The 27161-nt window shown below is 46.5% G+C and overlaps 2 protein-coding genes across 8 annotated transcripts in view; one reads left to right on the top strand and one right to left on the bottom strand.

Moving 5' to 3' along the window:
- IQSEC1 (IQ motif and Sec7 domain ArfGEF 1) overlaps positions 1–27161 on the top strand; it is a 1051066-nt gene that overhangs the window by 597740 nt on the left and 426165 nt on the right. The window lies entirely within an intron of this gene.
- Positions 1193–2823, bottom strand: LOC137533669 (E3 ubiquitin/ISG15 ligase TRIM25-like). The gene has a single exon (XM_068255008.1). The coding sequence runs from the start codon at positions 2821–2823 to the stop codon at positions 1249–1251; it is 1575 nt and encodes a 524-aa protein (XP_068111109.1). The 3' UTR covers positions 1193–1248.

Genomic DNA, 27161 nt, shown 5'->3' with positions numbered 1-27161 from the left:
GCTTAGTCACTGGATGGAGCATGGAGATCACACAGCACAGTATGAGTACAAGGTAATGCTTAGTCACTGGATGGAGCATGGAGATCACACAGCACAGTATGAGTACAAGGTAATGCTTAGTCACTGGATGGAGCATGGAGATCACACAGCACAGTATGAGTACAAGGTAATGCTTAGTCACTGGATGGAGCATGGAGATCACACAGCACAGTATGAGTACAAGGTAATGCTTAGTCAGTCACTGGAGGGGAACATGGAGATTAGGCAAGTCGGGTTCACTCAGATGCATAGCATGGGTGCACAGTAATGGAGGTGCAAGATCAGGTAGGACACACCTGTTATCGGTTGGTCATCTGGTTTCTTGCCAGTCGTACACACACCCAACTTATCTTCCAACAGACAAGTTTGGAAGATAGTTGGACAGATTGTTGCTAGGTGTGTATGAGCTTCAGTCTGCAGTGCAGTGTAATCTCATTACAGAAGCACACCTGCTAAGCAGGGCTGTACAAACCTAATGAGGTGTCTGAAGCTCCACCTGCTGGACACAGTCAGTAAATACCAGGGTTGCCCACGACCTGAATCACAAGGATTCAAATGAGGCTTAATTAGCACAGGTGTGCGGCGGGGATAGAAGGAGTTATGTACCCATAATTCCGCCTGCCGCTTGTTAGTCTCTCACCGCCGTACTTCCTACTTCCAGCTTGAAGTGTGTTACTTGTGATTCAGCTTGGTGAGCATCCCTGGTAAGTACTGGTATTCAGTGGCGTAGCTAGAGGTTGTGGGGTCCCATAGCAAAACTTTTTGGGGGCCATCAGATGCAGGCATTCTTGAGCAGTGACACCTGCCCTACCTTACAGATATGAATGTATTGGGCAATTTACATTCTCATGATATCTTCATTGTATATAGCCCATGAGCACTAAGACAAAGTGATACAGAGGAGGGAACACGAGAAAGGTAATAGTGAATACATCAAGTTCCACCTGGGCACTCCCTCTGCACCAGGGCCCATAGCAGCTGCTCTGGCTATTGTTATCACAGGCGGCTCATCACTGGAAGTAATACAGAGTATAGAGATTATTATCAGTTACAGATAAATAAATACAATTATAATCATGTGACAATCAGGATATAATGATTCAGGACAGAAACCAGGAATTGTCCCTGGAAATCACAGACAGCTAGTAATTACTGGCAGGACAATCAGCCAATCACATCTCCCTGTGATGTCACCAGTGGGCGGAGCTCTCACACCCGCTGACTTCCTCCAGATATCTTTATACAACCTCCACAAATCCCTACACATATTCCAGCATGGAGGGGCTCAGTGAAGGTGGCAGTGAAGGTGTGGAGGTGTCTGATGGGGTCACACAGGGCATAAAAGGAGATCTGCCCAGCCTCATAATCCAGATATATCCTGACTCTCCTGACTCTATCACTGGGGATCCCATCAGGTAACTCGATATCTTCACTGTCATGTATCACTGAGTACAGATTACACCCCCTGTGCAAACCCCAGGACTTGCTATTCCATCCAATCCCTGACTGCCCGTCTCTCCTGGCTATACTGGGGTAACACATCCCGACTCTCCACCATACTGATCCCCCAACATCCACTTCCCAGTAATGTCGCCCTGAGGAGAAACTCTGGATGCTCAACACCTGAGAAATATAACCCAGAAATCTCTCTGGTGTTTCTGGGCGGTTCTGCCCTATATGTGACCAGGATGCAGTTTTCCTGTCATCTGATATGCGCAGATAATTAGCAGCTGTGGTTACATCCAGTAATATGTCTGCAGGCTGTATATAGATCCCCCCAGTTACCCCAGACATGATATCAGCCAGTCCTGTGTGTAATGTGTGTGAGATGCCGGCCACATCCAGATCCCCTCCATCATGGAGCTGCTCATCATGTCTGTCCTCCGTGTCACACAAGTCACCTGTGTCTGATTCCTGTAAGACAGTCAGTGGATCAGTCATGTGACACAGCTCCTCAATGTGACGCATCTTCCTGGACAGCTCCTCCTTCTTTATCTCCAACTGTCTGATGATGTCATCATAGCATTGTACCTGCCTCATGATGTCACTCAGGACTCTCTTCTCCAGCTCCTCCAGCCGTCTCCTGAGGTCTCTAAACAGGGCAGTGACTCTCTCTGCTTCACCATCTGCTTTTTCTTGTGCTTTTCTCCTGCGTTCCTCCAGACTCTGGACTCTTTTCTCAGCCTCCTCTGTTTCTGCCATCAGTGTCTGCAGATCATTTCTCAGCTTCTTCTTCTTCTCCTCAGAGGCCTCCTGTAGTTTCTCCACCTGGTGTCCCCGATGTTCTCCAGCCAGAGTGCAGGTTACACAGACGCAGGCAGCATCCTCAGTGCAGTAATACTCTAGGATCTTCTTATGGACGGAGCATTTCCTGGTCTCCGGGGAGGTGGTGGGGGCACATAAGACGTGTTCTGGTGCCTTGCTGTGGACTCTCAGGTGTTTATCACACATAGAAGCGTCACAGTGCAGACAGGATATAACAGCAGGTACAGGAGAGTCCACACAGTAAGTACAATGGACTCCGGCCTCCTCCTGATGTGGCTGAGTAGTCAGGAAACGCTCTGCTATGTTCCTCAGAGCAATGTCCCTGTGTAATGCAGGCCGTTCCTTGTACTTCTCTCTACATTCAGGACAGGAATAACCTGCAGACCCCTCCTGTGAGTCCAGCACACGATCAATACAGACCCGGCAGAGGTTGTGACCACATCTCAGCATTACAGGATCTGTATAAATGGTCAGACAGACGGGACACTTCAGCTCCTCGCTCAGAATAGCAGACGCCATCGCTGGCAGCAGGACAGGAAATGAAAGTCCAAAGTCTCTGATTCTCGGAATCCAGAACAACCAGTTACTTATTTGCCTGAGGAGGGGTGACAGCAAAGCTGATTTATTTTTTTTATGGGCAGCACCAGGGCCGGGACAAGGTCCACCATCAACAGAGGCTGAGCTGCCCAAGTGCGCCCCCCCATCTCCGTAAGCTTACTGCGCATGTACGGTTCCCTGAGGACTGTCCTGCCCGTGTGCAGTAAGCTTACAGAGACGGCCTACACCATCTTGCCAGGAGAGCAGACGGGCCGCCCATGTGCACTTTGCTTCAACTTCTAGCAAAGTCACAGGACTTCGGGAGCTCCAGCCAGACGACTGATAGGGACCCTCAGGACGCCGGAGGGGCTAGAAGTATGTTAAAAAGTATTTTTTTCAGTTCAGGGTCTCTTTAAAGAGAACCAGAGACGATGGAAAAAAGCTTTTATACATACCTGGGGCTTCCTCCAGCCCCATAATCCTGAATCGCTCCCACACCGCCATCCACCGCTGCCTCTGTCCGCCGGTACCGGGTCCCATCATTTCGGCCTGTCGAGGCAAGCGCAGTGCGCTCCCTCCATACTGCGCAGGCGCATGCGTAAGGATATGGAGGGAGTCCCTGCTCTTGCGTACAATTGGCCACGTCCGCCGGAAGTACCGGGACCCGGTACCGGCGATAGAGGCAGCAGAGGACGGTGGCGTGGGAGCGATTCAGGCTTATGGGGCTGGAGGAAGCCCCAGGTATGTATAACATCTTTTTTGATTTTTTAAAGACTGTTCTTCTCTGGTTCCCTTTAAATATTCAGATGGCTAAAAAATACATTGTGTTTCAATCAGCCTGACAGTGTCTTGATTAAAGTAAAGTCACATAATACAACAGCAGCATTATTAGTAGCACTATATAAATACTTAACCACTTAAGGACTGCAGTCATAAAACAGCTTGAGAAAGGGGGAAACCCCGAAACATGTCGTGCCCCTGCTAAAACGCCGCTATCCCGCGGTTAAACGGGGGTCCCTTCACCCCCAAACCCAACCCCCCGCAAAATCTACGACCAACTTGGTCGTAGATTTTGTTCTTCCTGGAGGCAAGGGCTAACGGCTGCAGCCCTGCCTCCATGCGCGTCTATCAGACGCGCATCGCTGCCTCTCCCCCGCCCCTCTCAGTGAAGGAAGACTGAGAGGGGCGGGGGAGAGGCGGAGATACGCACTGACAGACGTGCATGGGGCAGGGCTGAGGCGGTTAGCCCTGCCCCGACCAGGAAGCGATCCCCCGCATCCCGGAGGGGATTTCGGGGGGTAAGGGACCCCCGTTAAGCCGCGGGATAGCGGCGTTTTAGCAGGGGCACGCATGCCCCTGCTATATATGAGGTCTGAAGCGAGATCTATTCTCGCTTCAGACTCTCTTTAAGGACCAGACACTTGTTTTCCATTCAGACCACTGCAGCTTTAACAGTTTATTGCTTGCTCATACAACCTACTATCTAAATTAATTTTACCTCCTTTTCTTGTCCCTTACATATTTATTTTGGTGCTATTTGATTGCTGCTGTGATTTTTAGTTTTTATTATATTCATCAAAAAAAGACATGAATTTTGCCCAAAAAATTATTTTTTTTAACTTTCTGTGCTGACATTTTTCAAATAAAGTAAAATTTCTATATACATTTTTGTCCATATTTATTCTGCTACATGTTTTTGATAAAAAAAATCCAATAAGTGTATATTTATTGGTTTGGGTAAAAGTTATAGCGTTTACAAACTATGGTGCAAAAAGTGAGTTTTCCCATTTTGAAGCATCTCTGACTTTTCTGCGCACCTGTCAGGTTTCATGAGGTGCTAAAATTCCAGGATAGTATAAATACCCCCCAAATGACCCCATTTTGGAAAGAAGACATCCCAAAGTATTCACTAAGAGGCATGGTGAGTTCATAGAAGATTTTATTTTTTGTCACAAGTTAGCAGAAAATGACACTTTGTGACAAAAAAAAAAAAATTAAAAAAAGTTTCCATTTCTGCCAACTTGTGACAAAAAAAATGAAATCTGCCACGGACTCACCATGCCCCTCTCTGAATACTTTGAGATGTCTACTTTCCAAAATGGGGTCATTTGTGGGGTGCGTTTACTGTCCGGGCATTTTGGGGGGTGCTAAATTGTAAGCACCCCTGTAAAGCCTAAAGGTGCTCATAAAACTTTGGGCCCCTTAGCACTAGGCTGCAAAAAAGTGCCACACATGTGGTATCGCCGTACTCAGGAGAAATAGTATAATGTGTTTTGGGGTGTATTTTTACACATACCCATGCTGGGTGGGAGAAATATCTCTGCGCTAAGGGGCCCAAAGTCCAATGAGTACCTTTAGGATTTCACATGTCATTTTGAGACATTTAGTTTCAAGACTACTCCTCACGGTTTAGGGCCCCTAAAATGCCAGGACAGTATAGGAACCCCACAAATGACCCCATTTTAGAAAGAAGACACATCAATGTATTCAGTTAGAAGTATGGTGAGTTCATAGAAAATTTTATTTTATGTCAAAATAAAGGTACTCATTGGACTTTGGGCCCCTTAGCGCAGTTAGGGTGCAAAAAAGTGCCACACATGTGGTATCGCCGTACTCAGAAGAAGTAGTATAATGTGTTTTGCCGTGTATTTTTATACATACCCATACTGGGTGGGAGAAATATCTCTGTAAATGGACATTTGTGTGTAAAAAAATAAAAAAATGTCATTTACAGAGATATTTCTCCCACCCAGCATGGGTATGTGTAAAAATACACCACAAAACACATTATACTACTTCTCCTGAGTACGGCGGTACCACATGTGTGGCACTTTTTTGCAGCCTAACTGCGCTAAGGGGCCCAAAGTCCTATTCACAGGTCATTTTCAGGCATTTGGTTTCTAGACTCCTCACGGTTTAGGGTATTCCGTTAGGTGTATGGTGAGTTCATAGAAGATTTTATTTTTTGTCACAAGTTAGTGGAAAATGACACTTTGTGAAAAAAAAAAAAAAAAAAAAATGAAAATCAATTTCTGCTAAATTTTGACAAAAAATAAAATCTTCTATGAACTCGTCATACACCTAATGGAATACCTTGGGGAGTAGTCTAGAAACCAAATGCCTCAAATTGACTGTTCAAGGGTATAAGCATCTGCAAATTTTGATGACAGGTGGTCTATGAAGGGCCGAATTTTGTGGAACCAGTCATAAGCAAGGTGGCCTCTTAGAGGACAGGTTGTATTGGCACTGAAGTGCAGGAAGCGCATGATGTTCTCAAATTGTGACCTGGACATGGCAGCAGAGAACATGGGCATGTGATGTATTGGGTGCGTAGACCAATAAGACCGCAACACATTCTTTTTGACAAGACCCATGTTAAGGAGAAGGCCCCAAAAAATGTTACGTTCGGAAACTTGGAGTGGCTTCCACCAGAAAGGCTGGGCATAGTAGCTTCTTGGATTGGCGGTTGCGTATTGTGTGGCATAACAGTTGGTCTTAGCCACAATTAAGTTGTACCAGCAGCGATCAAAAAAAAAAAATTCTGTCACTGCGGTGGGGCGGGTGAGGGTTTGGCCGGGTGATCAGAAGCCCGCGGGGGGCAGATTAGGGCCTGATCTGATGGATAGGAGTGCTAGGGGGTGACAGGTGGTGACAGGAGGTGATTGACAGGTGTCTCAGGGGGTGATTAGAGGGGAGAATAGATGCAATCAATGCACTGGGGAGGTGATCGGAAGGGGGTCTGAGGGGGATCTGAGGGTTTGGCCGAGTGATCAGGAGCCCACACGGGGCAAATTAGTGCCTGATTTGATGGGTAGGTGTGCTAGGGGGTGACAGGAGGTGATTGATGGGTGTCTCAGGGTGTGAATAGAGGGGGGAATAGATTTAAGCAATGAACTGGGGAGGTTATCGGGGGTATCTGAGGGCGATCTGAGGGTGTGGGCCGGTCATTGAGTGCCCGCAAGGGGCAGATGAGGGTCTGATCTGATGGGTATGATGGGTAGCAGTGACAGGGGGTGATTGATGGGTGATCAGTGGGTGATTAGAGGGGAGAATATGTGCAAGCAGTGCACCGGCGAGTTGTTTAGAGAGGGTCTGGGTGGCTATCTGAGGGTGTGGGCGGGTGATTGGGTGCCCGCAAGGGGCAGAATAGGGTCTGATCTGATGGGTAGCAGAGACAGGGGGTGACGGGGTGATTGATAGGTGATCAGCGTGTGATTAGAGGGGAGAATAGATGCAAGCAATGCACTGGTGAGGTGATCGGGGGGGGGGGGGGGGGGTCTAAGGGCGATCTGAGGGTGTGTGGTGATCAGGGGGCAGGCGGGGCAGTTCAGTGTGCTTGGGTGCTCACCTGCGTGGCTGCAGCCTGCCCTTGTGGTCCCTTGATCACTGGGACCACCAGGGCAGGAGGCAGCCTGTATACTACGCTTTGTATACATTACAAAGCTTATTATACGCTTGTAATGCGGCGATCAAGGGGGTTAACAACCCGCCAGCGCTTCCGAACCGCCGGTGGGTTGACGTCGCGGGTGGGCGAAGCCTATTGCCGGCGGATGCGCGTGCATCACAGCGCGCGATCCCCGGCCAGAACGAGTCCCAGGACCCGACGCCCATCAGCGTTACGTGGTCCTGGGCATGCCACTTTGCCGCCGCCCATAGATAGTGGGCGGTCAGCAAGTGGTTAAAGAATTATACAATTCTCCAGACGATTGATCGTCTGATTTGATAATAACATTGATCAGAAACGATCTTCCGGGCCCACTAATGGAAGGAAAGCGGCTATCCAATTTGCTCAAATTAATGGAATTGATGTTTTTCGGATCGATTCCATCAATTTGATCAAATTGGATGCACTTGTATGGTTTCATCAGTGGTCCAGGATTATTGATTGTCCGGAGGATTGTATCGGTAATGGCCACTTTAAAGCGGACCTGAACTTCTTCTCTGCTCTAAAAGATAGGCAACAGCATAAGAACATTTAAAGAAAAACATTTCTTTGTTGCAGTTGATACAAATCCTGCAATACATCTGCAGTGTGTCTACTTCCTGCTTTCATGGAAGCAGACATATTGCTAACATCCTGTGCCTTCAAATGAGCTTATATGCCTTATATGCCGTGGCAATCAGGTGGCACAGGGGAGAGATCAAATTACATCTTGTGATTAGACACAGATGAGGGGGAATTAGGCCAAGCTCTCTAAATACATACAGGGTGCATTTCAGCACGTTTTCCCTTTGTCCTGTGTAAGAGTTCAGGTCCACTTTAAAAGTGAAAGTAGGATGGGATGCTTTTGGAGAGGGAGATATTTGAGGGAAGGAAAGATAGGGTAGAGAGGCAGAGAGGGGTAGAACATTTAGAGACAGGAAGAGGGAATGGGGATAAAGGGAGATAGCATGACGAGGGTGGAATGGAGAGTGACAGGGAATGGGAGAGGGGCAGGGGTGTTGGTGACACAGAAGGCAGCATCATCACACTGGAACAGTGCTCAACTCCCCCTGTGTGCTCTCCTATCACCCAGGAAGCCCAGCTCTTACAACCCCCACATAATCATGCAGCAGCTTCATGTAGGTGTACAGTAAGAAGGTGAGAGAGCTCCCAGCTGGACACTGCAGAGAGGGTGAGTGTATCCTGTACACACATGGCCAGCAGCAGCATTGGGGAATCTGATCCTGTGACAGACAGTGTGAGCTGGAAGTGAGCAGAATCTCTGCAGCATGTTCAGCTCTGAACACTTCTCCCTCTTCTAAACATACTTCTCCCTGCAGCGTCTCTTCCCCCTTCCCCCATATAGCTACCTGTCTTCTAGTGTTGTCCGGATCATGAACAATTCGGATCTTTCATCCAGATCTTTTTTGTGAGTCGAATCATCCGGATCATCACAATGAACGATTCGGTTCACAGTTGACATCAGCGGCCTGTGAGCCCGCCCCCCTGAAGCTGGCTGAATGGGCCTCAGCGTCTCGCCGTCTCCTGTCCTGTGAGTCAGCAACCAGGAGGAGTCAGGCAGGAGACAATGTATGGTGGATTAGCCTGTGCTGGCCCCAGCCTGTGGTCATAGTCAAGTAAAGTGAGTCATGTCACTCATACAAGCCAAGTGCCCAATTAATGTGTATATTTGAATGTGATGAGCGCCCTCCCCTCAGACAAGTCACAAGGGAGAGGAGCAGTACACAGACAGTGATGTGATGTCACAGTCAGGGTGGCTGATGAGATAATTAATTAATTCTGTATTAGCATACCATTAACCACTTCAGCCCTCGGCCGTTTTCACTTTATGCATCCGAGCAATGTTCACCCCCCTTTGATTTGAAGGTCTTGTGCGCTCCTCCCTTTCGCTAAAACAATATATCCACACTATATATATATATATATATATTCCTCACAGCAAATTGGATCGCTATATACCTAATTGAGTGTGTACCTCAATAAACAAATGAATTAAAACATGGTATAGCGCTCAACAACCATTTCTAAACCCACATAGAACCAGTCCATAATATCTTAAAACATGATCCTGGAAAACTTAAAGTCCAAGTATAAAAAGTCCTTCATTCATCAGATCTTCTTTGCAAAATTATGATAAACTTTATACGCTCACCAGATCTATAGGCCAACCTATATTGATCGGCAAAACACGCTTGTGACACTTTGTCAGTAATCCCACACGACCAGGCTGCTCCAATCACGCCTCCTCAATGTTCAGGACATGAAAATGAAACACACATCCATAGGGTAATACTGTATGGCAGCTTGATTCACCACTCCCTTTATAAGATCTATCTCCAGTGGTTCCAATCTTCCAAAGTTAAATGCGCATATCAAAACATCACAAAGCCGGCTGGCATCTCCTTCACTCCATAGGCTCCGCCCAACTAGTTTCGTCAAAACGACTCATCAGGGGCATGGCCTATCGGAGCAGGAGACGCAGCTAAATACAACAGTTCAGTCACATGATCCATCACATGACACGGACCTACCGCCCACCTCAGCGTCTTTCATTGGTCTTTATCTGCCGCTTCTCATTGGTGCAGTGCTGTGCTACGGGGAATCTGGACACTACATTTCCCATACTTCCTAGCTATTTTCCGCCATATCTCACAAAGTTGTGAAAGTCCTACAATACCCATACTGCTGTCTGTCATCCCCACCCACCTATACCTGAGAGATATGTATGTGTACATGTATATACATGTCACCTTTTAATTTTAGTGTTGGATCGCATGGGTGGGCGTTTAATTTTAATTTTATTTTATTTTTATGTTTATTTTTATTTTTATGTGCTGCCTTAGGGATATATAAGCTGCGCTGCAATGGATAATATGGGTGGTGTATTCCCTCAGTAGTACGGATTTCCGTTGCTGGATAGGCTAGGTATAGGTGGGTGGGGATGACAGACAGCAGTATGGGTATTGTAGGACTTTCACAACTTTGTGAGATATGGCGGAAAATAGCTAGGAAGTATGGGAAATGTAGTGTCCAGATTCCCCGTAGCACAGCACTGCACCAATGAGAAGCGGCAGATAAAGACCAATGAAAGACGCTGAGGTGGGCGGTAGGTCCGTGTCATGTGATGGATCATGTGACTGAACTGTTGTATTTAGCTGCGTCTCCTGCTCCGATAGGCCATGCCCCTGATGAGTCGTTTTGACGAAACTAGTTGGGCGGAGCCTATGGAGTGAAGGAGATGCCAGCCGGCTTTGTGATGTTTTGATATGCGCATTTAACTTTGGAAGATTGGAACCACTGGAGATAGATCTTATAAAGGGAGTGGTGAATCAAGCTGCCATACAGTATTACCCTATGGATGTGTGTTTCATTTTCATGTCCTGAACATTGAGGAGGCGTGATTGGAGCAGCCTGGTCGTGTGGGATTACTGACAAAGTGTCACAAGCGTGTTTTGCCGATCAATATAGGTTGGCCTATAGATCTGGTGAGCGTATAAAGTTTATCATAATTTTGCAAAGAAGATCTGATGAATGAAGGACTTTTTATACTTGGACTTTAAAGTGAACCAGAGACGAAGCACCCTTGTGTATTTTACCATAGAAATCAGTGGGAACATTAGAGAAAACATTTACCATGCTCTCTGTTCCATCCTCACTGCTAAAAGTGTCTGTTATCTAGCTGAGATAAGAATCCCGGACTGAGCATTGAGTCTGGCTTTGCTATAATGACTCAGCTATAATGATTCCTGAGCAAAGCCAGCAGGGGGCAGGCTTGGACTTGAAGACAGCAAAGAACACAGTCTCAGCTATAATCATTCTGTAGCAAAGCTAGACCGACTGTTTAGTCGGGATTCTTATCTTAGAGGTGATAACAGGCAAATTAAACAGAGAACAATGTAACAAAGAGCAGATTAGGTGTTTACTGTCATGTTCCCATTGATTTATAAGGTAAAATACATGAGGTTGCTTCATCTCTGGTTCTCTTTAAGTTTTCCAGGATCATGTTTTAAGATATTATGGACTGGTTCTATGTGGGTTTAGAAATGGTTGTTGAGCGCTATACCATGTTTTAATTCAAATGTTCACCTCCCATTCATTAGCCTATAACTTTATCACTTCTTATCACAATGAACTGATCTATACCTCGTTTTTTTCCACCACCATTTAGGCTTTCTTTGGGGGGTACATTTTGCTAAGAGCCACTTTATTGCAAACGCATTTTAACAGGAAGAATAAGAAAAAAATGGAAAAAATTCATTATTTCTCACTTTTCGGCCATTATAGTTTTAAAATAATACATGCCTTCATATTTAAAACCCTCGTATTGTATTTGCCCATTTGTCCCGGTTATTACACCGTTTAAATTATGTCCCTATCACAATGTATGGCGACAATATTTTATTTGGAAATAAAAGTTTTTTCCGGTTTGCATCCATCACTATTTACAAGCTTATAATAATAAAAAAAAGAAATATTTCATCTTTACATAGATATTTAAAGAGAACCAGAGATGAAGCACCCTCATGTATTTTACCTTATAAATCAGTGGGAACATGACAGTAAACACCTAATCTGCTCTTTGTTACATTGTTCTCTGTTTAATTTGCCTGTTATCACCTCTAAGATAAGAATCCCGACTAAGCAGTCGGCTGGCTTTGCTACAGAAAGATTATAGCTGAGACTGTGTTCTTTTGTGTCTTTTCAAGTCCAAGCCTGCCCCCTGCTGGCTTTGCTCAGAAATCATTATAGCTGAGTCATTATAGCAAAGCCAAACTCAATGCTCAGTCCGGGATTCTTATCTCAGCTAGATAACAGACACTTTTAGCAGTGAGGATGGAACAGAGAGCAGGGTAGGTGTTTTCTCTAATGTTCCCACTGATTTCTATGGTAAAATACATGAGGGTGCTTCGTCTCTGGTTCACTTTAAAAAGTTTAGACCCTTAGGCAAATATTAATGTGTTTTTTGTTTTTTATTGTAATGTTTTTTGTTTCTTTTTTTTTTTAAACATTTTATGTGGGTATTTATTGGGAGGGTGGGATAGAAATAATATATATATTTTTTTTGTAAATATATGTGTATTTTTATTTTTTTTTACATTTAGATGTAGTTTTACTTTTTGAGTTTGTTTACAATGACGTCACTCTAAGCTATTTACGCTTAGAGGGACGTATGGGGACGTAGGAAGCAGAAAAAGCGAAGCTTCCGAGAGAAGCTGTCGCTTTATTTTGCGGGGGAGAGGAATCAGTGATCGGGCACCATGGCCCGATTCACTTATTCCCTGGCTAATGAACCGCGGGCCGGAAGCGCGCGTGTACGTGCGACATCGGCCGTGGGAACGCACCTGGCCTCCTGGACGTAGCTTCCACGTCCAGGAGGTGAAAGTAGTTAAATAATGGAATTATTATTTATCTTTATGTTCTGAACATTTACTCCCTGGCGTTACAAAAAAATCGCCAGGGGGGGCGGCGCAGCACTATTTTTAATTTTTTTTTATTTTAAATCATGTAGCTAGCCTATCGCTAGCTACATGATAGCCGCTGTGCAGCAGGATTCCCCCACACCCTCCGATCGCCTCTGGCGATCAGCGCAAACAGGAAATCCCGTTCAGAACAGGATTTCCTGCTTGGCTTCCCCCGTCGCCATGGCGACGATCGCGATGACGTCATTTCATGACGTGTTTCAGACGGTGTCCCGATCCACCCCTCAGCGCTGCCTGGCACTGATTGGCCAGGCTGCGCAAGGGGTCGGGGGGGGGGCGTAGCGGCGGATCAGCGGCGATCGTATATAACACGCAGCTAGCAAAGTGCTAGCTGCGTGTTTTTTTAAAAAAATGATGAAAATTTGCCCAGCAGGGCCTGAGAAATCCTCCGTGGCGGTATACTCCGAGCTCAGCTCGGGATTACCCCCAAGAAGGTTAATAGACCCTGAACTCAAAAAGAAAAAAATACTTTTTAACATACCTGGGGCTTCCTCTAGCCCCCTGTAGTTTCCAAGGTCCCTCAGGGTCCCGGTCAGTCATCCAGCTAGAGCTCCCGAAATCCTGTAACTTTGCTCGAAGTCGCAGTAAAGTGCACATGCACGGCTCGTAAGCGCTCCTGGCAAAATAGCACAGGCCGTCTCCGTAAGCTTGCTGTGCATGCGCGGTTCTTTGATGACTGAACTGCGTGTGTGCAGTAAGCTTACAGAGATGGCCTTTGTCATCTTTCCAGGAGCGTGGATGAGCCATGCATGCGCACTTTGCCGCGACTTCGAGCAAAGTTACAGGAATGCACCATTATGTGAATTGTCCGGGGAAAAGCTGCGCCATTATGTGAATTGTCTGGGGAAACGCTGCCGCATTATGTGAATTGTCTGGGGAAACGCTGCCGCATTACATGTGTTGCTGACTGAAGGGGTCTGCCTGCTGTCCCGGTCCCTTGTTTGTGGGTGGGGGGGTGCACATTGTCTAATTACCTTTAGGGTCCCTTGCCTTGGTAAATAAATAAAGCTCAAATTTACAGAATACCCAGCATGCTCAGGGAGAATCAGATGGGCAGGCCATAAAATGTTAACAACTGTTAACTTAACTCTGGAGGGGATAAGGCCCCTTGCTTGCTAAACCTTTCTCTTTAGGTGGGGAAAGGTTATCTTATCATTCTGCAGGAGTCTACATATCATGTCTTTAAACAGAACTAAAAGTGAAATCTATCAGTGAAGTTGACACACAGCTTGCTATACTAGCAGCCAGGCTTGAACAGAATGTACAGTGCAGGAAAAGTCCTGTCCTGCTAGTCATTTCACCCCCAGTCTGCTTCCCTAGTAAAATGATTCAAAGATTCGGTTCAAAGATCCGGATCTTTTCAATGATCCGATTCGAATCATCCGAATCCTTGAAAGGATCCGGACTTCCCATCTCTACTATCTTCTGGAATCTTCTGAATTCCCCGGTTGCTCTCATCATTCAGCCCCGCCCCTCAATGTCACATGGAGAAGAGAGGAGGGGAGGGGCGCTCTCCTCTATGCACACAGCCATGAGATACTGGGGACAGCGGGCAGCAGACAGCTGATCACAGATAAGCTGATCTGCTCCGCTCGTCTTCCCCGCATCCAGCCAGCACTGCAGCCGGTGTAATGTCAGAATGGGTGGCCCGAGAGTAGCCCAGCACGCTGAAGGGAAAAGTCATCACGTACTAGAGCATCGGGCTACACGTCATCAGAGCGTGACAATGTGAGACGCATGCCCGTGTTTCTGCTGCTGCTGTCTCCGCCCACCACCAGCACTGTCATCAGCATAATAGCCTCCTACTGCCCTCCCTGATATCCTCCGCATCATTTTCTGCATAGAATTAGAGAGGTGCTGATTGGGTTATAGCCTTGTATTGCCTGATAGAGGATGCTGGGAGGGGGGATGTGCTGTTGCTGCACTCAACCAACTATTTCAATTCGGCGGTGAGGGGCGGAGCAGAGCAGCACTAAAATTACACTCTTTACCGAAGTTCCTTCACGCTGCAGCGAGGGGGGGATGACGCAGCACGCATGTACTACATCCGCATGCGCAGAACCAACAGAGCTGCCCAATCTGCAGGGCTTCCCATTCTGACACTACACCGGCAAGTGGTGAATGCAGCACAGCACATGGCCAGTCGCTGGCAACAGCTGTCGCCGCAACTTCGCCGCAACTGTCGCTAGTCCGCCACGCGTACTGCGTGTGTATGCAGACTAGCGTCACCAACACAATACACTATTCACGGAGCTTCCGGCGGGGAAGGGGGGTGGGGAGGAACCTTCAGCGACAGCTTCCGCCGCATCTCTGTCCCTCTGTGCGCCGTGTGTACGGCTGCTGCACAGAGGGACCTGGCGACGAGCTGTCACTTGTGAGACATCTGTGCCTCGTGTGTATGGGGCTTTATAAGTTTTAGATAAGAGAGGCAGGAGTCAGAAGGTGAAGCTGTCGGTAGCTCTTTTGCTGCTGGATCAGAAAATCTCACGTGGTTTACTCTGCATACAGGAACACTTTCTGTTGAAGAGCTTCTGCACACCAAAGAGCGTTTCTGAGCGCTTTTAAAAATGCCAGTGGGTTGAAAAGCGCTTGGCTAATGTATTTGGATGGGATAGATCACACCAGAGCGATGCGATTTTCTCCCAAACGCCAACGTGGGTCCTGCAGCATTTCTGCTGAGTTCTGAGGCAATTCAGCCTCAATGTTAAGTATAGCACTGTAAAGGTATCCTGTGGCATCTGACTATATATCTATAATACATATAATACACTTATTATTATTATTATTATTTAGTATTTATATAGCGCCGACATATTACGCAGCGCTGTACAGTGTATATATATATATATATATATATTGTCTTGTCACTAACTGTCCCTCAAAGGAGCTCACAATCTAATCCCTACCATTGCCATATGTCTATATTATGTAGTATAAGTACTGTAGTTTTAGGGCTAATTTTTAGGGGGAGCCAATTAACTTATCTGTATGTTTTTGGAATGTGGGAGGAAACCGGAGTGCCCGGAGGAAACCCATGCAGACACGGAGAGAACATACAAACTCTTTGCAGATAGTGCCCTGCCTGGGATTCGAACCAGGGACCCAGCGCTGCAAGGCGAGAGAGCTAACCACTACGCCACCGTGCTGCCCATATCAGCCTATAATATAGTGCAGCTCCCCCTGGTGGTTAGGCCTGGACTCCACAAGACCTGTGAGGGTGTCCTGTGGTATCTGACTATATATCTATAATACATATAATACACTATCAGCCTATAATATAGTGCAGCTCCCCCTGGTGGTCAGGCCTGGACTCCACAAGACCTGTGAGGGTGTCCTGTGGTATCTGACTATATATCTATAATACATATAATACACTATCAGCCTATAATCTAGTGCAGCTCCCCCTGGTGGTCAGGCCTGGACTCCACAAGACCTGTGAGGGTGTCCTGTGGTATCTGACTGTATATCTATAATACATATAATACACTATCAGCCTATAATATAGCGCAGCTCCCCCTGGTGGTTAGGCCTGGACTCCACAAGACCTGTGAGGGTGTCCTGTGGTATCTGACTATATATCTATAATACACTATCAAACTATAATATAGTGCAGCACCCCCTGGTGGTCAGGCCTGGACGCCACAAGACCTGTGAAGGTGTCCTGTGGTATCTGACTATATATCTATAATACATATAATACGCTATCAGCTTATAATATAGTGCAGCTCCCCCTGGTGGTCAGGTCTAGACTCCACAAGACCTGTGAAGGTGTCCTGTGGTATCTGACTATATATCTATAATACATATAATACACTATCAGCCTATAATCTAGTGCAGCTCCCCTTGGTGGTCAGGCCTGGACTCCACATGACCTGTGAAGGTGTCCTGTGGTATCTGACTATATAGCTATAATACATGTAATACACTATCAGCCTATAATCTAGTGCAGCTCCCCCTGGTGGTCAGGCCTGGACTCCAAGCACATCACACCAATATGCAGCAAGCATTGGCGTACGTTGTGTTCTGACTGCTCTCTCTCATCGTCAGCATTAAGTCATTCGCTTCATACGTTGGTGGTGTTAAAGTGATTCTGAAGCCAAAACAAAAAAAATACTCAACTAAGGTTTCAGAAGGCTCTGGGTCCTATAGAGCTTTTCCGTTCCTCCTATGGTGCCTGCGTTCCAGAGCTGTCACCTCCATTAGAAGTCTCCGACCGATGTGGCTGCTATTGGGGCTGGAACCCACTAGATCTTTTGAGCGTTTAGGGAGTGATTTAAATGCTAGCAATTTCCCTAAAAGCTCAGCTAATGTTAATAGATGTGCCAAATTCCACTGGAGCGATTGCGATTATAAAATCACAAACGCAGGACTTGCAGCATTTTTGAGCATTAGCGTTTTGCGTTAGTGTTAGCTATTTTGCAATGTAAAGTATATAAACGCTGGCGTAATCGCTCATCAATCAGTACACAGAGTGATTTGCTAGCGTTTTTACATTACTGCACACTGTGAAAAATTTAAATTAATTGAAAGGACCAATCAGAATTAAAAACGTTAATTGCAAATCACTACACAATTGCTGGCAAAAAGCTTACACTTCTTAAAATCGCTACCAGAATCGCCAGAAACCGCTCATGAAATCGCTTACAAAATGCTCATTAACCATTTATGCACCTGCTACTGCCGCAGGGATGCGATAATCATGTCCCTGCAGCTTGGGGGGCTGTGTGGGTAATCATGCGGCAAAAGCCCACGATCGCGATGTTGCTGCGTACTAGGGGGGATGAGCTGCAGGGGAGAAAAGTCCCCTGTGCCAATCCGTACATGTCCGCCGAGAATAAACACTGTTTTTGTTCAAAAACAGTGTTTATTCTTAAATAGAGCCGCCGCGCTATCTCCCACCGCCGATTACCGCCGCCGATCGTTAGATTTATGAATGGGAACAAATTTCCCATTCATTAATCTACCCGCAGGACACCATGATCACAGGTTTCCATTGAAGCCTGCATCATCACTTCCCTTTTTACAATGTAGTAACATATTGTTCACTATGTAGTGTACTTATACGCTACATAGGATTTGTTCAGCGGGGACATCTTGTCACCAAATATTAAAATTACACCTACTGACTTTAGGGGAATACATTAAAAATGAATATGTATGTCAAGAGTGCATATTATTATTATAAATGTATGGGCTTAAAATTAGCAATGAGTGTAAAACTGAAAAAATGTACCTTCATTTCCCCAAAAAATATTGTCACCATACATTATACTAGGGATATATTTAACATTGCAATAACCGGGACAAATGGGCAAATAAAATGTGTGGATTTTAATTACGGTAGCATGTGGTATTTTAAAACTATAATGGCCGAAATCTGATATATATTTTTATCATTTTTTTCTTAATTATTTCTGTTAAAATGCATTTAGAATAAAATCATTTTTAACATAATGTACCACCCAAAGAAAGCCTAATTGGTGGCAGAAAAAATAAGGTATAGATCATTTCTTTGTGATAAGTAGTGATAACGTTATTGGGGAATGAATGGGAGGAGCTCTGAAATGTGAAAATTTGTCTCGTCCATAAGGTGAAAAATACCAGCGGGCTGAAATGGTTAAAAACGCTAGCGATAGCGATTTGTGATTTGTAATGGGTTCCAGGCCTTAGAAGGGCTCAGCTGAACACACCTGTACAGATCCGTTGTGTGCATGTGACGTTCTGTGGATGGGGTCACACTGGGAAGATTTCTTCCCGCAGTGCAAAACCACAGTTGAAAATGGCAATAATGCTTCCCTATGGAGATTTGCTGGGAAGTGCAGCTAATGTGTGTTTTCCTGAGGCAGGAAAAAAAAATACTGCCTCTATTTATTTTTTTTTGCAATTCCCTTTTGCCGACAGTCAGCCAAAAGTGTGACAAAACGGTGGAAATGTCCACGGAAAAATGCAGCTGTTTCCTGCAGCCTCAAGTGTGATCCCAGCCTTATTTCCTGCATTGGAGCGCGCACATATTGTGAGCAAACGCCATCCGCTGCTTTTCAAATAACTGTCACAAGTAGCGCTTCATTCCTCATTTTTATTTATGAATACATGCAGTGGCAGAGCAATAGGGATTGCAGAGGTCTCGACCGCACCAGGGCCCCGTATGGCCCTCTCTCACCCGCAGTATTAGCTCTTTATTGGCCCTGTGGTGGTAATGATCACTTCTGTAGATGCTTTGAAGTACTTTGATTACTAGTAGTAATCATTAACAATCTGCTCCCCATCCCCTTCCCTGACACTGTAGTTGCCATTGGCAGGTGTTGGTGCGCCGTATCAATTGTTATGTATGGAGTGCTTGGGGGGGGGGGGGGGGGGGGGTCATGTAAAACTTGCATCGGGGCCCACAGCTCCTTAGCTACGCCCTTGAATAGATCGTTTAGTGATTATTTAGAAGGAGGGGAGACAGAGTCACTATTTCTAATGATTCGCACCAAACAATAATCCAAATTCCGTATTTTTTGAGGACTATAAGACGCTCCTGACCATAAGACGCACCCAGGTTTAGAGGACAAAACCAGGGGAAAAATATATACCTAACCTGGTGCATCCATGATGAAGGGGCATCTTGTGGATTATGCCTCCTTTGTACCTCATGCCCCCTTGTACCTCTTGTGTTTCCCTGTGTCCTCCTGTGTCCCCCTTGTGTCCTCCTCTGTCTTCCTGTGTCCTCCTCTATGCCCCTTTGTGTCCCCCTGTGTCCTCCATTTGTCCCCCTGTGTCCTCCTCTGCATGGGCACAGTACAGGGAGCCCCCGACATTGCGGCTGGTTGGCAGTTCCTATTGGCAGGCATTCACAAGTCGGGAACTCCCTGCATTTGCACTATAAGACGCAGTGACTTTTACCGTATTCTCCACTTTTGGGGGAGAAAAAGTGAGTCTTATAGTCCAAAAAATACATTACCTTAAAAAGGACAGACTACCCACTGTATGAATTCTGCGTTATTCGCTTGCATTTAGCGTTGTGCCGTCCTGAACCACGCAAGGACAGAGATCCCATATTGTCCTCCCGGGGGTGAAACTTCCATCACATCCGGCGATAGTAAATAACCGCAGAATAGACTGTTTGGCAATTTACATTTCTCTTTACAGTCAGAGAATCGCACATAAATACCGAGAGGTCAGAATGCTTCACTGGAGCCGTATGTAATAAATCAGTGAAGCAGCCAGCGTAGCGACAGGCCAGCCTCTCCTCGCTTATATCCAGCACACACTTTATATTACATCTGTTATTATTTATAGGGGTCTCTCTATAAACCAGAACAATCTCCATCTCTACACAGCATGTCCTGGCAGAGCTGTACAGGAAACTGTATCTGCAGCTGTCTCTGCAGCTTATTCTTTGATTGGGCCTCCAATAACGTTGGGCTTAGAAGGACAGTAAAACAACCTCCTTTTTTTTGTTGTTTTGGTTTTTTACTGCTTGGAACAGCACAGACTGATACCTCATAAGATAGTATAAACAGCACATTGTTGCACATTTATGTTAAGAATGAACAGAATAATAATAATAAAAAAAACTTTGCTAAAACGTAGTTACCAAAATAACACTTGTAAAAAAAAAAAAAAAAGACATTGAAAAAATAAATGCATAAATAGTTACCTTAGGAACACAACTTTTGTTGTAATATGTTTGTCATGAGGCTATATTACTGTTAATTTTGCAAATAAAGGCTTGTAATTAGTGATATAGTTTAAATCAGGGCTGTGGAGTCGGTACAAAAATCTTCCGACTCCTCAGTTTCTGAAACCACGACTCCGACTCCAATTCCGACTCCGGGTACCCAAAATTGCTCAGACTCCGACTCCTTAGTCTAATACTTAGCAGGGCTGTGGATTTTGTACGGGTCTACATGAAAAGGGCGCCGGTAAAAAAGGGCGCCTGGTGGAGCCCATATATACCAACTTCGGCTACAAAAAAGGCGCCTGGTGTAGCCCATATAAACTTCGGCTACAAAAAAGGCGCCAGGTGTAGCCCATATAAAAACTTCGGCTACAAAAAAAGGCACCTGGTGTAGCCCATATAAAAACTTCGGCTACAAAAAAAAAGGCACCTGGTGTAGCCCATATAAAAACTTCGGCTACAAAAAAAAAGGCACCTGGTGTAGCCCATATAAAAACTTGGGCTACAAAAAAAAAGGCACCTGGTGTAGCCCATATAAAAACTTCGGCTACAAAAAAACTCCGGGATGTGTAATTTACTATTCCCCCTCCAGGCCGCCATGGATAGTGGGGGAATTAAATAATTCGGCTTCCAGCACTTGTAGCCCATATAAAAACATAGGCTACAAAAAAAAAGGCAATAATATGGGCTACAAAGGGGCACCTTGCTGTAGCCGAAAACCTTGTAGCCGAAAAAAATATGGGCTACAAAGGGGTGCCCTACTGTAGCCGAAAACCTTGTAGCCGAAAAAATATGGGCTACAAAGGGGAGCCCGCTTGTAGCCTATATCAAAACTCGGGCGCCCTTTTCTACACCTTGTAGCCCATATTTCCAGAAATAACATTGATGTCTATGGCAGCGCCCTTTTCATACAGGCAGCTCGGGCGCCCTTTTCAACCGACCCCGGGCTGTGGATTTTGTACAAAAATCATGCGACTCCGACTCCTTAGTTTCTGAAACCATGACTCCGACTCCGGGTGCCCAAAATTGCCCCGACTCCTCGACTCCGACTCCTTAGTCTAATACTTAGCAGGGCTGTGGATTTTGTACAAAAGTCATGCGACTCTGACTCCCGACTCCGACTCCTCAGTTTCTGAAACTCCAGCTCCGACTCCGGGTGCCCAAAATTGCCCCGACTCCGACTCCTCGACTCCGACTCCACAGCCCTGGTTTAAATGAACGCAAAACTGAAAAAATGCACCTTTATTTACGAATAAAATATTGGCACCATACATTGTACTAGGGACATGATTTAAACATTGTAATAACCGGGACAAATAGGCAAATAAAATGTGTGGCTTTTATCTACAGCAGAATGTTTTATTTTAAAACTATAATGGCTGAAATCTGAGAAATAATGATTTTTTTTACATGTTTAACATCCCGAGGGCTGGTACTTATTCATATGTCATTAAAGGAGTATATGGTAATTCTTTTTGGTCGGCTACCTGAACTGTTTTCCCTGGAATGCAGTAAGAGCTCCTCCCTCTGGCTCCCGCTGATGCATCCCCTCCCTCCAGCTCCTGCTGATGCAGCCCCTCCCTCCGGCTCCTGCTGATGCAGCCCCTCCCTCCGACTCCTGCTGATGCAGACCCTCCCTCCGGCTCCTGCTGATGCAGACCCTCCCTCCGGCTCCTGCTGATGCAGAACCTCCCTCCGGCTAGTGCTTATGCAGCCCCTCCCTCCAGTGCCTGCTGAGGCAGCCCCTCCCTCCGGCTCTTGCTGATGCAGCCCCTCCCTCCAGCGCCTGCTGATGCAGAACCTCCCTCCGGCTCCTGCTTATGCAGCCCCTCCCTCCAGTGCCTGCTGATGCAGAACCTCCCTCCGGCTCCTGCTGATGCAGCCCCTTCCTGCAGCGCCTGCTGATGCAGAACCTCCCTCTGGCTCCTGCTGATGCAGCCCCTCCCTGCAGCTCCTGCTGATGCAGCCCCTCCCTGCAGCTCCTGCTGATGCAGAACCTCCCTCTGGCTCCTGCTGATGCAGCCCCTCCCTCCAGCTCCTGCTGATGCAGCCGCTCCCTCCGGCTCCTGCTGATGCAGCCCCTCCCTCCAGCTCCTGCTGATGCAGCCCCTCCCTCCTGCTCCTGCTGAAGCAGCCCCTCCCTCCAGCGCCTGCTGGTGCAGAACCTCCCTCCGGCTCCTGCTGATGCAGCCCCTTCCTGCAGCGCCTGCTGATGCAGAGCCTCCCTCTGGCTCCTGCTGATGCAGCCCCTCCCACTGACTTCTGCTGATGCAATCCCTCCCTCTGGCTCCTGCTGATGCAGCCCCTCCCTCTGGCTCCTGCTGATGCAGCCCTTCCCTCCAGCTCCTGCTGATGCAGCCGCTCCCTCCGGCTCCTGCTGATGCAGAACCTCCCTCTGGCTCCTGCTGATGCAGCCCCTCCCTGCAGCTCCTGCTGATGCAGCCCCTCCCTCCGGCTCCTGCTGATGCAGCCCCTCCCTCCGGCTCCTGCTGATGCAGCCCCTCCCTCCGGCTCCTGCTGATGCAGCCCCTCCCTCCGGCTCCTGCTGATGCAGCCCCTCCCTCCGGCTCCTGCTGATGCAGCCCCTCCCTCCAGCTCCTGCTGATGCAGCCGCTCCCTCCGGCTCCTGCTGATGCAGAACCTGCCTCCGGCTCCTGCTGATGCAACCATTTCCCCAGAGGATGTTACGAGAATTATCCTAAGACGCACTCTCTTTCATCTGCCCTTTTGCAGAAATCCAGACATGCTCACCTATGGTCGGAGAGCTGCCACATACTGCCCTAATGTTGTGTTGTTGCTATGGCAATGCACAGTGCTGGCAGTGGGCATGTAAATACTCATTTACCTCAGAACTGCTTCTCTCCTTTGTTTATGGGAATTCTCCAGGGATTGCACACAATGGAAACCAATACCAACATAAATAAATATATATACCTAAATGCCTAACTTAAAATAAAGCACTGACACCGTATTGGCAGTTTAATGGCCGTAGGCAACTTTTATTTGGGAATTTTATATCTTTATTAAAACCTTCAACTGTATAAATGCAATTAAACACTGAATATAACATAAATAAATAACTGCAGCTCAGTCACTGGGCACAAGCTGATTATGTCAATACGGGTATAATAACCCCCTTAGTATAAAAACCCAAATAATACTTGCCTGCAAAAAAGGGGTGGGTGCCACCGCTCCGACCGACCTGTGAGCGGGAAAACCAGGCTGACAGGAGTTTTTATACTGGACACCTGGCTCTTCTGATTGGGCCAGGTGTTTACACACATGTGACAGGCTGACCAATAGAAAGCGCAGGCAGATGAACATGTGTGGCAACAGGTAGGAGGTAAGTCTTCCCCACAGTACCTGTAAGACCAGATCACAGAGCAGCACAATCTGACAGTACATGTACACAGAACCCTGAGAGGAAAGCTGCAGCCATCCCATAGGGGCTCCATTGTGTCACCCAGCACCATCATTCTCTGCAACTCACAAGACAGGTCAGTGGCTGAGCTGAGGCCGGTATTTCACTGAGACTACATTTCCCATCATGCACCGCTCCCACCCTGCATTCCTTGCATATTGCTGTCCCAGTACTAATTGTTGTATTATTGTCACTGCACACACATGCAGATCCCCTGTATGATTCTTTCATGTAAGTCAGGCTGATGAATTTGTGATAATTCCCTGACAATCTGCGTCTCCATGTCTGGAGTACATAATGCTGACAACTAAGCAAAGTCTTATCCCTCCACCAGCTGCTGCTCCATCCTCCTCCTCAAAGCAGCCAGGCACAGATACGGGAGCAATGACTTCTATTCACAGAAACATGGACATTTGTACTCAATAATTATGTGACTTTTGGTTTATTCGACTTTAAAGCAGGATTGTCAGCCATAAAATCAAATTCCATTTACCCACTGCTGTGGGTTTATTATGTAGCCTGGAACCTCACCCTGCATTGCAAGAATTCCAATATGATACATCAAAAGAATGTCAGAGGCGTGCACCTTCTGTCCAAGGATTTATTGCCAAAACGCTGACTGACAGTATGCTATATGACAAAATTCTTCAACACTCAGTGCCATATACAATTCTTTACATAGTGCTAAAAACAAGGAACACCAAGAGCCCCAATAGTGTAATATGTACTGGTAAATGGTTACTAGATAGAGTAAATATTAATACTCACAAACCAGGGTTACCATTAGGCAACCACTGTAATAGCAGGTGGGGAGATTTTCCTGACCCCACTCAGGAATAAGTCACTCTCTGTAGATGAGAAAAAAGGGGTTCAACCCTCCACCCAGGGTGGCCTCAATATTATACAGGAGAACAGAGGCGCCAAAAGGATAAAAGGAAGCTAAATGATCTTAAAAACCAAATTCTTGGTAAATAGAGGAGGTAGTGGTGGACTTACCTCCCCCAAGTAGACACACAATGACTGCAGTAAACACAGTCAATATATTTTATTTATGAACTCCAAATATGCAACGCGTTTCGCAGGTTTGATCCCGCTTCATCAGGCAATAACAACGGAGCAATAGCATATGTGGTCAGTAGAAGAGCCAGGCACCTCTGACAGATGCTATTGCTCCGTTGTTATTGCCTGATGAAGCGGGATCAAACCTGCGAAACGCGTTGCATATTTGGAGTTCATAAATAAAATATATTGACTGTCTTCACTACAGTCGTTGTGTGTCTACTTGGAGGAGGTAAGTCCACCACTGCCTCCTCTATTTACCAAGAATTTGGTTTTTAAGCTCATTTAGCTTCCTTTTATCCTTTTGGTGCCTCTGTTCTCCTGCATAACTTTACATAGTGCAAACAGATTGGATCTTACATATCCGTCGCCAGCCACCTTTGTGCCTACCACCCACCTCCCACCGAGGGTCCTCTTATCGCACGGATATGTAAGATCCAATCTGTTTGCACTATGTAAAGAATTGTATGGCACTGAGTGTTGAAGAATTTTTGTCACATAGCATACTGTCAGCGTTTTGGCAATAAATCCTTAGACGGAAGGTGCACGCCTCTGACATTCTTTTGATGTATCTGATGTATCTTTCTTTCAAGCCGATTGCGGAGCACACGTCCAGTGACAGTTATAGGCACAGTGCCGATAGAGGGTCTAAGAGTGTATTCCCGGTGTGTATTGCATTTCAAGCTCACCACCAATCAAATGGGATGTGTCACATGATTTTACCTTGTATCTGTTGTTGCTGACATTAAGAATTCCAATATGTTCATAAATGTTTCTGCTGTAATAAATCTTATCTCGGTCATCCTCGCTCTATCCTGGTAAATTGCAGAGGAGAGGGAAGCTTATTATCTCCCCTCCCACATTCCTGTTCCTCACTGATTGGCTGAGGGCAGTTCAGTGTGAGAGGAGGCTGAGAAGAGAAATACACCTCATCCCTCTACAGAAGCTGCTGAAATCTGATCTATGCTGTGCTCACATGTGTTTACAAATAGAGATTAGAGATGTCGCGAACCTCCGATTTTCAGTTCGCGAACTGGGTTCGCGAACTTCCGCGGAAGGTTCGGTTCGCGGAAAAATTCGCGAACCGCAATAGACTTCAATGGGGAGGCGAACTTTGAAAAATAGAAAAAATTATGCTGGCCACAAAAGTGATGGAAAAGATGTTTCAAGGGGTCTAACACCTGGAGGGGGGCATGGCAGAGTGGGATACATGTCAAACGTCCCGGTGAAAAATCTGGATGTGACGCAAAGCAGCGTTTTAAGGGCAGAAATCACATTGAATGCTAAATTGCAGGCCTAACGTGCTTTCAAACATCTTGCATGTGTATACATCAAACAGGGAGTGTAATTAGAGTACTGCTTCACACTGACACACCAAACTCACTGTGTAACGCACCGCAAACAGCTGTTTGTGTAGTGACGGCCATGCTGGACTACTGCGCAACATGGCGTGATTGCTCTTCCTCACTCAGTGATGTCAGGTAATGTGTGACTTCCTTCTCAACTTTCCATGGCATTGTTAAAAAGCTTACGTTTTGTTTTTAATTTACATTTTCTACTTGCTGTGTACTTGTTCAGTACCGCTACAATGAGAATCCTGTGGAGGCGGGCAAGTCTGCCATTGTGACCCCGGGTAATGGCCGGGGAATGAGAGGTTTGAATCCGGTGTGGAGCCTGAGCAACGGCTACCACTACACATCCAAGGAGGGCAGCGGGCAGGCATGCACGCCCGCCCGCCCCGAGGTAGTGACCAAAAATAACAATACAGGAGGCGGACTTTCGAGGCCCTGCTGTGTATTTGAAATGAATGTACTTTAAGTCCTTTAACGAGAACCAGTTATGGCGGGCAAAGATGACACCACATTCCTTTCACGAGAATCATATGGAGGCGGGCAAGTCTGTCATTTGTGACCCCGGGTAATGGCCGGGGAATGAGGGATGGAATCCGGTGTGGAGCCTGAGAAACGGCTACCACTACACATCCAAGGAGGGCAGCAGGTAGGCATGCACGCCCGCCCCGAGGTAGTGACCAAAAATAACAATACAGGAGGCGGACTTTCGAGGCCCTGCTGTGTATTTGAAATGAATTAACTTTAAATCCTTTAACGGGAATCCGTTATGGAGGGCAAGTCTGCCATTGTCACCGCGGGGAATGAAGGTTGGATTGCGGCCCGAAGTGGGAGCCTGCTGAGACCCATGCTGTAGCTGCCCTGACCGTGCTTTGCAGACCAGGCATCTGTGGTCAGATGGACC

The sequence above is a fragment of the Hyperolius riggenbachi genome, chromosome 9, assembly GCF_040937935.1.
Source record: "Hyperolius riggenbachi isolate aHypRig1 chromosome 9, aHypRig1.pri, whole genome shotgun sequence".
NCBI classification, from domain to species: Eukaryota; Metazoa; Chordata; class Amphibia; order Anura; family Hyperoliidae; genus Hyperolius; species Hyperolius riggenbachi.
The sequence above is the reverse complement of the archived record's forward strand: the minus strand, read 5'-3'. Positions and strand labels throughout refer to the sequence as shown.